Here is an 11945-nt window from a genome sequence, read left to right as displayed (position 1 = left end):
GGTAGCGCAGGCGGTTCAGCTGCACATGGTGCCGAGAATGGTTCAATTGGTGCAGGGGGTATTTCGGAGGAACAGCAACAAAAGATCGCTGCGTTTGAAGATTCTTTCAGACAGATTAAAGAAGCGACTGGACTATCAGACTTGAATCAGATTGTGAGGCGGTTCGAAAGTCAGGGAGAAACATTGAGACATCTGATTGAGTTGAAGGACAAGGCGGAGAGACAATGTCAGGCGTTACGTGAGGAGCGCGATCGGCTGCAATCAAAGTTTGAAGAACTGAAATATTCGGGAGAAACGGAACTGACAAGGTAAGTGATATTTTATGAGGATAACTATTAACATACTCTGACAATATGAACTAGTCAAACAGAGTTCATGAGAAGCCTGTGCTAAGAACTGCCGCTAACCTACCGGAAACAGGTCTTATGTTTTTATTCTGATAAAAAACAATGACAAAATACTGGGAACATCATCACATTTGGAATGATCTCAGTGAGCTAGACAAAACAGATATTGTGAATAGTAAATTCAAATGAATCAATTCTAATTCACCTAAAGAGCACTTGGCGCACCATTTCCATGATATGACACCACTGCTAGGAATGGTAAGAACTTTTGAGCAGCCTCCTACCGGGTTCGTTTGAGTACACCAAATGGACATAATCCGTGATTGTCAGTCAGTTTTGTTTCTTGCTTGAAGTGATTTGGACGGCAGCCAGTGTCGTTCAGGAACAGCTGACGGCACTTGAGATTCAGGCATGAATGGCCGTTGCAGGCCGAAATCCAACAGACCAGTGGTTCACTTTTTAAAAAAGCCGAACTGTAGTGGACCCGCTTCTGCGTGTCTCCTCTTATTCTGCTTTCGGAACACAATCAGACTAAGTAACACCCCGCTGTTTGCCCATCGCTCTTTGTTACACACTACCAAACTTCCTATCTCCCTATGACCTCATTCAAGGCGATGCATAGGTGACTGTACGCGCGGACTTTGCAATGTCATAGTCCTATCAAAGCATTGCAGAGTGGCGTTTCCGATGAATGTCACAATGGAGGTATATGAGCATCGCATCGCAAGCACTGCTTTCAATGTCTGAAGACAGACCAGTGTGGATCAGGTGAATTACAGAGAGCGTTCTCCCGATAACAAAATCCTGCAGAAGCTGCGAAGTCACTCGTTCACAGGGAACGATGTCATAGGCAAGTGACAGATAGCAGACAAGAAGAAAAGGATTATCCGAAGTTTATCCCGAAAATACAGTCATATACAGCCTGAGTTATCTAAACTTGTGGAAATATGATCTTAAAAAATGGTTAGTATGCATGACGTGACTATTTGTGCACTGAATTCGGATTTCTGGCACGTGCCAAGCATAATATACGCAACAAGTTATTTCTTGAAGAAAAGAGCCTATCTAATGTTTTGGTGGCCTCTTCCACAAAGGCGTTTATCATAAAGAATATCATATGTTCTTTAAACAAACAAAACGTAAAGGTAAAAACAGTCTTCATATAGAGGGTCTTATAGTGGGATTGAACGTCTTATGTGTGCTTTACTTAAAGCTTTACGTACAGATTCAGTCAGCTTGTCAGTTGGAGGTGTGTGCATGTATTCAGTTGAGAAGTCGTCCCAAAAATGGGCGCGGTAACAGATTCTTGTGTTTGCCTTGCGGGTTGCAGAACCTATCATTAATTCCAGACAAGCCCGATCACATCGGACCAGGTAGGCTTAGATAGAAACAACTTTACAGTAACTGAGTAGTTGTTGTGTAGTTGAGTAGTGGTCAGTTGTGCGCCAAGGAATTATCATGACGATTCGGCTTGTACTATAATTTATCTAGTAGTACTCTTTAACTGATGCACCGGATTGCTTATATTTATGACCACTAAAACTCGGCTTCGGCGGTCAGCTCGACATAATGGATTTGGACAACATGGCGTAGCTCTGTGTGACAGGAGGTCCAGGGGTGACAATAATTCTTAAGGTTGGAGCAAAATTGACACCAGTTATTGTGTGGTTTGTAGGACATTGACCTATAAAAATGTGGGAAAACTCTGTAACTGGTTCGGTTCCTAATGCTCTTCTTCTGTGTCATTTATTTTATTGAGATGAAGCCCAGATTTATTTAAAGTGCTTGTTCCCGTCTTCTCTTCTTCTTCATCATCATCACTAATTTGCATTGGTTGTTGTTTCAGCATTAACCAACTTTTGGAACAATACAAAAAAGAAGCTGAGACAGAAATGCAACGTCGAGAACAGTTGAACCAGAGTTTAAGTGAAGCAAGTCGCTTACTGGTTCAGTGTAAGGCGGGCGTTGATCATATACATGAAAAACTGAACTTCGTCAACATTAGTTCACCGTACATTGAGAAAGCGGATGCCACAGACGATCAAGTCCCCGAGATGCTCCGTCACTGCAACGAACGTCTTAGTGAACTGATGGAAGGTCTTAAAGATGTTGATATTGATGAGCAACTTAGCATCATGGAACACGAGGAGGTACGTCCCCTACTTCTATAGTTTGGCCCAAGCTATTGTACACTCTGACCCATATCGACACAGATAAAATAGTGAATTTCGCAATTACATGTGGCCATAAAGTATGAATCTTTTAATACGCTGTCCACAAAAAATATACACAGACCATTCAATCACCAGTGTGCATGTGGAATTAGTTTCATGTTGGAAGAAACGTAGAGCTCACTTCTGACTGTACACTACCCGAAGTCTTCGCTGGAAGCTTGTTTTGGATTATTTCACGCCGGTCAATGTATGCTTTTAAAATGCGGTCCCCAGGAGACGCCAAAGAGTGTCTCTAGGATCTTCCACTCGATCATTTCAGTTTAGCTCATGATGTGTTTAGAGGTTGGTTTTCAAGAAACCGGAGGAAAATTTCCTGCTGTTATACCTTCAAAAGCATGTACTCTATTTCAGTGTGGAATAGTGCGCCAGTATGCTAATTTTAATTGCCTTTCAAGGTCGTACACTGTGGAAGTGTCAGATAATGTAAAGTATATTCAGTCCAGATGGCCGAGTGAGTAAGGTCATGCACTGTCAATATATATGGAAATACTGGTGGCATGTGTGCGTCAACTGGTTGTAGATCAGGCGGTTGTTGATATCTCCGCCGAGCTTGGCAAATTGCATGCCAATGTTTTGCTCAGGTCATGGGAACATCACCGGTATGCGTCATCATGGTGCACTGACCGCATATATTCGTACGTTTGTCGTCGGTGGTAAGTGGATAGCCACGCGAGCTTCGGTCACCGAATTCCAGTGAGTACTCATCCGAGAGCATGATACATTAATGGAGCAGATTCAGATGAGGTTTTTTCAACTCAAGATATCTAACGAAGCAATTAGCTGAGATACCTGGTTATCCGAGTTGATCACCTTGAAAATGATGAAGAATTTCAAGTGTTTGGGTAAAAATGTATGCGTGCTGGAAGTCAAAATCGATCTGTTCAGGAAAATTCATAAAACGTAATAAACTTATTTCATCCTTAGTGGGAACCTTCAACAAAAAGCACCGCAATAAACTCGTAGAATAACCGTACCCTTACTTTTCTAAATAGGGGTTTCAACACAGAAGTTTGCGTAGAGCGTGGTTTCGGGATAATGCTCCTTATGGAAGATGTCTTTCAGAGGTCCAATAAGTCCGCCTGCACGTTCTAGACACCCACTGATTCTGAATGATTATTGATAAGAAAATGAAATTAATTATTGTGTAAACCAACTGATTTTTCTCACAGCAATCTCCAAGAAAGGGCTCTTCGAACGTAGACCAGTCCTAGTGATGCAATGCGAAACCTTATAAAACACACCTGAATATGAAGTCCACTCACTTGCTTAAGTGAGACTAAGAAGCTACTTTCCCTTTTGGAAGGATTCCGTAAGGGACCACCAGCAAACTTTGACCATTTGCCGTTCTCCAATTAAATCTTTGATTGAGCAACTTAACATTTGCAAGTTGTCTAACTCTACTGACCCAATTGCAGACCGGTGAACTCCTTGTTGGGGTTGACGTAAGTCAGGATGGTTCTGTTCTGTGTTCCGGCACTGAATACGATATCTCATTTGACAATAGATACAACTCGATATCTTCCAACGTCTTCTTTTCAGTTCTTTAGCAAACTTGAAGGAAACATGCCCGATTTCAACACTCGAATTAAAATTCCCACATCACATCGGGAAAGTGCTCACGATGGTAAGTGTTTTGTATTCTTTATTCCAGCGATAGTTAGATCACCGGAACCTAGACACGACGATACGGTATTCAATTCATTCGCCGAAGTAGAGGTTTGGGAAAAGTATAGCGTATGGCCATCATGTGTTTGTTACCGTTATTTTTACTTCGATGGTCTGCGCTCAGTGAGAATTCTGAACAGTTGGGCCCATGCTTTTGATATAGGTTTATGTGATATCACCGCAACACTAGACTTAACACTTTTTTAGAGTATCTGAATGTTTAACTTTATCTGCGAGACCTGTTACTCAGGGTATTCCAAGACTTGGTGTAGGTTAAATCCCCATTTATGGAACATCAAACAGTTGAACCGAAGCGTTCATTTCCTCGGCATACTGAGCAAGTAATAAGGATATTTTGATGTCGCATTTCAGCGTATTTATCCAGTAACCAAGCACCGAATAAAAACTAAAAGCAGCAAAATTTTCTGTTTTGCGCGGAACGAGATAACGGTGCCAAATTTAGCCTTCCTATAAAAACTCATGTGTCAGACTTGTCGAAATGGGAGCTGACTATCATCACCATTATTATCAGCTGTCATCATCGTCAGCTGTAAAAACCGCGTATTTGTCTTACAGTGGTTATAGCTGCCACAGCTTCGTTCACCGATGATTCGGAGAAGTGGGGTAGGTAACTGTGCATTGGAGGCGGAGGTTGATAAATTGGCGCGTAGATACAGAGTTGTCAGGGGCGTTGAAGTAGGGGATGTGGGAAGGCGGCTATGCATTGAAGGCAACAGCTTGGATGCACGAACACCATTGGGAGAGCGACCGGGATATGTCTGACAATGTCCTAAACCATTGGTGTGTCCCATCACCATGCCTTTGAACTGCGGCTACCTGAGCAACTGTGTGATTAGTTTAAATCTATACCAGGTGGAATGTAGTGTATTCCAAAGAGGGCAGCTGTGTACTACGTGGCTGGTATGAAGTACTTCCTCGAATAACTGTCAGTTGACTGTAAGCTAGGAAAATGAAAGGGACTACACACAGATCTTATTGGTGAATTTCGGGCCGAATAGCGGAAACCAACGCTTTGACAAATGAAGCACAACTACGCCAGTTTATCTGACAAATCATCTGAAAACGAGTAAAGGAAAATGCATACAATTTGTTGGAAGTCATTTCCAGTGTCAATGATGGCAACTGCACCGGTGAGATATTGATGGGTCTTACTCAAGAAGGTACTAAGTAACATATTTTCCATCACCGTAACTTTTATATTAACCCAAAAGTCTCGTTTGAAAACTGTTTTGATTACTGGTTTTGCCCGACTACTTTTTGTAACTTCTCACGTTTTCAGTATGTTGTTTTCCCTCAGATTTAGCTTAAATATGACTGTAACAATCTACTCGGCCCGTATGACACAGGAACTTGAGTTTTCCCCTGAATATCCTCATTTCGTCACTGAGACAGTTTCCCAACTTGAAGCAGGATTTTAGGTTCCATAGTTTTTGACTGAAAAGTGTTTCCACCAATGGTTACCTGGCCCAGGTCCAATTCCGGCCATGACCGGTTTACAGCACTGCTGGGGAATCGTTTCGAACAAACTCTCATCAGTCAGATCGCACCAAGACATGCAGACTGTTCAAACGAAAATGTTGTGGGACACTGAAAGAATGTCTGAATTCAATACCAACTTGCTATTATTTCGCGCGTCATCGGTGTTCTATTCATGTAGTGAAAAACATGCACGATTCCTCACAATGGGTATATTCTTCGTGAATGATAGTAGATCCTTACCGAGTAGTTTTCCACAATACACTGGAAAAAATAGTGTTGTTTGTCCATGTGTTATATGAATGGAAAAAAACAATGTAACGAGTAATCAACAAATAAGACAATCAAAGAATTACTGGTGCGCTATAAAACGCTTTCTAATCTTTTCCAGACGACGATGTTGGAGGCGATGAAAATGACATTCTTACTCGGGCCGCTTTGAAAAAGCAATCTCAGCAAATAGTGGAAATGCGAAATAAGAAACGCCAACCGCGAAAAAAGAAGCGGAGGTCCAAGTAATCAATTCTTCTAGTACAAAGCTGGGACTGAGTGTTTTCGCTTTATGACACGCGGCAGGTGAATTCGATGGAGCCCATTGTAAACTCTTCTTATCACAATGCGGATCGATAGAGTTCAGTTGACAAAAAACTTCATATATTTCCAGAAAATAAGACAAAACTAGATGCCCATTGTCAAGCCATCTATGGGAGCACATTACTATCACTGGTTTCACTAGGCAGTTAATAAAAGCCTGCAAAGCAAGTACTTGTGTTTTTCATTTTTCCGTCTATTTGCAGCCTTTAAGAACCGACTTTTCAGAAAAGGGATCTTTGGTAAAAAAAAACATAATGTCTGCCGGTGAAAGAGAACTAGATTAGACAACGGTAAACTTGTAGTAGGTGTCAAGCATCATTAGAGAAACCAAATCAAACGAAGTTGAAACGTTTCGTTGGAGGTTCTGGAGAGTTTGCAGAAGCTTTGTCCAAAAGGACAAAATATTCTTTCGATACACCACCAGCTACATAATGAAGTCGTTGATAAATCACAGATTCCTGTGCTAGCTTAGTTGGTTATTATTCTGACGGAGACCTTCTGACATCATTTTGACACAAGTTCGGACAGAGGTAACTTGATAATGATTAAGCAAGTATATTTATGTTTCACTCGTCTTAAAATACGTTTTCGACCCGATTGCCGTAAACTCTACCTAATGAGGCGAACTAGAGGTAAAGGGTGAAAAGTCATCTAAAACTGTGCCTAGAAGCACCATGGTTTCAATCCCAGCGGCCTTTCTGAACGTGGATCTATTCATACTGTTTTAGTCATCCTTAGTCAAGGGCGAGGTTTATTCGCCAGTCCTGCTTTGCGCTGACCAACTTTTAAATTAGTATGCTAATCTGACTATTCAGGATAGGCCATATTTATTCTGGCCAGCACTCAACCTTACATAGGAACTTAAACTTGGCAGGCCTCCAGCTGATAATTCGATCTTTATTATCAGCTGTATAGTAGGGTGTCGGTAACTTAATAATGAGTCAGTCTCAGACAGTGAGCGAAACTTTAGGTGCAGCTCCCTGCCACGATGTTTCCCGCGCTACATCAGCTGAAGGTCAGACAAACCGCTGCCATTAACCTGCGTAGTTTGCCACTAGAAAGACTGACTAGGCCAGAAAAGCATGTGCGACATATCAACCATGCTCGTCTTTAGTTGTATAATTGATCAATGGACGTTCACTTGAACATTCGCATGGTTTAAAGTCTCCATACATTAATGTCTATCCAGGCGAATTTTCACCGATTTTTTTAGAATAAAGTAGCTGTCCTTACTTCTCTTTTTAAGGCGAAAAAAATTATATCTTTCCAGAACATTAGTCACCATCATTATTGTCACTTCCGTTATCACGGTCATTATGATTAGCAATATTCTTAAAAATATTGCTACCGGCATCCACACTGGTGTTGCTTCGTCATTCAAAAATTGTACCCACTCTACAAAACTTCCCAAAATAAATCCAGAAAAGATTGGACATCCAAAGAAACTGTTGTTCGTTTAAGAGTGGTCGTGAGCTCCTTACACCTCCAAACGCCCACTTGGATAGGCTGCAGGTGAACTGACGGAACAAACATCGCCATAATCGGTTAGCTACCGCTTCTTGAAATTTCTCCAGCCAAACACGGGGGACGTCCCGAGAATTCTGAATCGCAAGAACAGCACACAAACTTTTCACAATCCCCTTGAAACATTTCTATCAAACCAGACTTTGCTAATCTCTCAGTTTGTGCTATTCGGTTGGCGGACGGAAACACTTGAATCGGTGAACAACGATCTGACATGTTCAATGTACGGCTGAACTATCGCAGTTTATGATACTGGATGAAAAGTGAAGAAAGTATAACCTGACTAGTTAAAAGTTAAGTAAGGATAATCAGTAACTGAGTGTGAAGTAATTTAGGTTGACAACGACTTCGGAAATCACAGTTTGATCTTAACCTTGGTAAATTTTGACTGGATTTGCTTTCTGGAGTGACTGTCGATTCAGCCACCTTGAGTCAAAAAAGCACTCAAATACTTGCTGGATATTAGGAAAAATTTCGCAAAATTACGTCACAGTACTGCCAAGAAAAATGAAAAAGTTTATGAAAAATAGATCCACCCAGTTTTCGGATATTACTTAATGAGTGCTTACGGAAAACGCTCTTGCAAGCTCTTCAAAGAGTAGCCTATCTGTGAAATAGCTGCAACAACATGAACTGCATTTAACGATGACTTAAGGGGACAAGGAACCAGGATGGCGCGCAGCTAGCGAAATCCAATTGCTGTCACTTTACAACAAGCCACGTGACCTTTTAAAAAAGACAGATGATTTCAGGAATATAGAACGTCAAACAAAACCTCCCCTCAATTAACAGGACAGCTAACAGGTTAGGACTGTGTGTTTAATCCACACCTAGTTGTATAGAAGCATTCTTCAATTTTTTGCAGCGATGTCCTTCAAAGCAGTGCTCTCCGTACTGTAGTATTTTAATGTTTCCGTCACCCAACTAGGGCATCTGTATAGCGCAAAGTCTCTTGAAATCCCTCCTCAGAGTGGAAGATTAGTTAATTTCTGTATATGAGCACCCCACACAAGAGAGCATTTCGTTAAATTCGTCCGTCTAAAAAGACCGGTTGGTGCTGTCGAGATCCCACAAAAATTTGATCACTATTATACCTACAGTCTTTGTACTCGTACGTCAGGCTTATCCACTCTGCACTCTGCTTGAACAGACGAATTACGTGGACTTTGTAATCAGTTCTGTCCTCCCTCCGTTCTATATTTCACTAGTTAGTACGCTTGGGGTGGCATAATGTGGGTAACATGGATTAGCTAATACCACTTGAAATTGTATGCTGAAAACTGGATGTTGCAGGCCAGTTTAGGCCTTCGTGTGAGTAAAACCGGTGGTGTTGTTGTTCAAAAGAACCTTTTTGTGGGTGAAATGGTACTGGGCTCCAGAACGCGGTGTCGTATTCAGAGGACACCGTATGTGATTAAAGTGTGGTCCAAGTGAAACCATCTGAAATGACCTTGTAGAGAATGATACCAGTTCAGCGATGTATGTTTCCAGATACCCATGGAATGGACTCATTCCGAAAACTCTTGGACTACGCCGCCCTAATTGTGATTCACGATATCTGTTGAACTGGGCTTGCATGAGGGAACTCTGCTGGATGGTATGTATCTGGATGCTAGACACATTCTCTGACGGAGGAACGTTTCAGTGGCAAACAAGCTAACTGGCATGGTGCGATCTGATGTGGACCCGTAGATTTGAAGTAACCTGTTCAGGTATTGTACAATCATTCACTGATTCTGCCGCCCTAGAATTACCCGTTTGAAGGTTTCAACGGCACATGGTTGATATAGATGTCAGTTTACTTCCTCTGATCCATAAAATTTTGCAAAGACAACATCACGATGGCTTCCAAGTTGACATTGATTCACCTACTGCAGCACATCACCCTGGCAATAAGTCATGTCCACCCTTGTCACTTTTATCGCGCTTGTAGGTTTTAGGAAGATGGAACAATTTGATTGCATGCAATCAAATTGCCCAACTCAGCGAACAAGCCAACGACCATCTACCCTATCAGAGCTACCAACATTTTCCTCCATAGAAAAGGTAGAACAAAAACCATTCTCCACTGTTCCAGTATCTCACCGGAGATTGGGAGAAGAAACTACGTTGAGACCATGTGGTTCCCAGAGATCGGTTCTGATAATTAGATGGCACACGGTTAAGTTCAGCTGAATGAGTCTCAACACCGCCGTGCTTCATATTTTGTATGCACACACACACACTTCCCTGACAGCAACATCCGGTTGCTATTTCGGTTTCAGCAAGACTTCCTCCTTGTATGAGTATATCTAGGTGTCTGAAGATCGAATGTTTATCATGAGCAGCAACTCCCGCACCTCCACTAACCACGGCAGCGCATCAAACTCAATTATCCACAGTTTCTAAACACTCTGGGAGTTCTGCAATGTCAGTTCTCTGGGATGACGCAGCAGGATGTAGCTGTAATATCTGTCATGTCTGCTGTTCTCCAAATGATCTCTATTTCGTTTATACCAAGCTCCAAATGTGATACCACCTTCCGTTACGTAGAAAGAAGCCGAAATGGATCTTACCAACTTATCCGCTTATGGCGTGGGTTATTTGATTCATCAACTTAATTTAGGTTTAACGAGAGACTCAACTGCTTCCCATCTGAACCTCTTATTCCTAACAGTTCTCAGTTTAAGTCAAGCACTAGCTGTGAAAATCCACTGGAGCAAACTTCTAGGTCTTTGGTTTCGAAAGTATGACTGAATTTTGTCTTCTTTCCAGTCGAAGCATACTTCAAATGTGAAATTGCGACAAACCCAGTCAGGTCTACCATAGATAGTCAGTGATAGTGACCCATTCTTTTGGCGTGCTGGTAAAATATCCAGAAGTGGTAACTAACTCATGATTTACAAAGCAAGTGGAATTCGGTAACAAGGCTGGGGCAAAATACCTGAAGCAATTTGTCCAACTTAATGTGCGCAGTCAGCGCCTGATTCCATCAACTATGTGTGGTTTAAACTCGAGCAAACTCGGTGTGATCAGAGAAGAAGACGTCAATATTGAATAAAACCTGCAATCAGTACTCACTACTTGACCGTAGGCTTGAATACTCGTCTCTCTCCCCAGGCAATACCACGTTGAGAAACAATTGCTTATCATCAGAAGGTCCTGTCGATCATCTGTCTGAATGTTGTACCACTGTGCGCTGTAAATGAAATAAAACTGTCTTTTGGTGGCGTGGTTACAAACCAGACGAAAAGCGGTACGTCGCCTACCGCCTAATTTTAGCCTCTGAGTTAACTGACAGCTGAAAGTTTACATTTGACTTTTCTCTCCTAAAGCGAATCAGAGAAACATGCGACCACCAGACACCAGAAGACAGTAAGACGTGGCCAAAGTTGTCCTTACCAAAATTAGTATTTATCGTAAAAATAGCAATGTCGATGTTCCTGATTCTCTTTATCCTTTTCATCAATAGAAAAAAGTCGAGTACTTCGAAGTTCATTTAACAAAATTGTTTAGGCTAGGAATGAAAGGCCTCGAGGGATAGGTGGATCTAAATTTAATTTTCAATGTTCACTTACTCTGAAAGGCGTTCTCAGTCATTTTTGACGTTTAGCCGTGTAACTTTCCAGTTTCTCCAACAACGAACAAGCTTCATTGCCTAGGTTGACCGTTGCTGAGGAACCTGGAAAGTTATTCGGATGTTTGGCTGTGGCAACATGCTATTAGCACATTCCAGTATATATTGGAGTAAAATAGCTGTAAAAATTGGTTACACATTCCGGATGTATCAAAATTCAGTAGGTTTTGTCGTAAAATACACCCAATGTTCGTGGTGGTTGTAAAGCTTAGTGCATGAATCACATGAAATTTCCACCTAGACTGTTCACTCCTTGCCGACGATCGATGAGTGGGTTCGCTCATTTTTCCTCCCCCTCACAACAACGTTTGCATTCGTGCACGCATTGGCATGTCTGTATTACTCTCCCACACCTCTTGGGGTACACGACGGCCTGACCTGTTTGTGCCGTTTTGAGAAATCGTGCGCATATGTACAACTTAATCAGTATGTAACGATTACAGTGGTATTGCTACACGTCCGTTGGCG

At 41.8% G+C, this 11945-nt stretch overlaps 1 protein-coding gene across 1 annotated transcript in view; it reads left to right on the top strand.

Annotated features, from left to right (window-relative positions):
* T265_08998 (hypothetical protein) overlaps positions 1-6493 on the top strand; it is a gene marked incomplete at both ends in the record, with an annotated part of 18138 nt that extends 11645 nt beyond the window's left edge. The window contains 5 exons of the mRNA XM_009174948.1: positions 11-308; positions 2194-2497; positions 3997-4023; positions 4121-4205; positions 6135-6493. Coding sequence (XP_009173212.1) covers positions 11-308; positions 2194-2497; positions 3997-4023; positions 4121-4205; positions 6135-6262 — 842 coding nt within the window. The remainder of the gene's footprint in view (positions 1-10; positions 309-2193; positions 2498-3996; positions 4024-4120; positions 4206-6134) is intronic.
* Positions 6494-11945: the final 5452 nt, after the last annotated feature.

This window comes from Opisthorchis viverrini (assembly GCF_000715545.1).
Source record: "Opisthorchis viverrini unplaced genomic scaffold opera_v5_250, whole genome shotgun sequence".
In the NCBI taxonomy this organism is placed as follows: Eukaryota; Metazoa; Platyhelminthes; class Trematoda; order Opisthorchiida; family Opisthorchiidae; genus Opisthorchis; species Opisthorchis viverrini.
The sequence above is the reverse complement of the archived record's forward strand: the minus strand, read 5'-3'. Positions and strand labels throughout refer to the sequence as shown.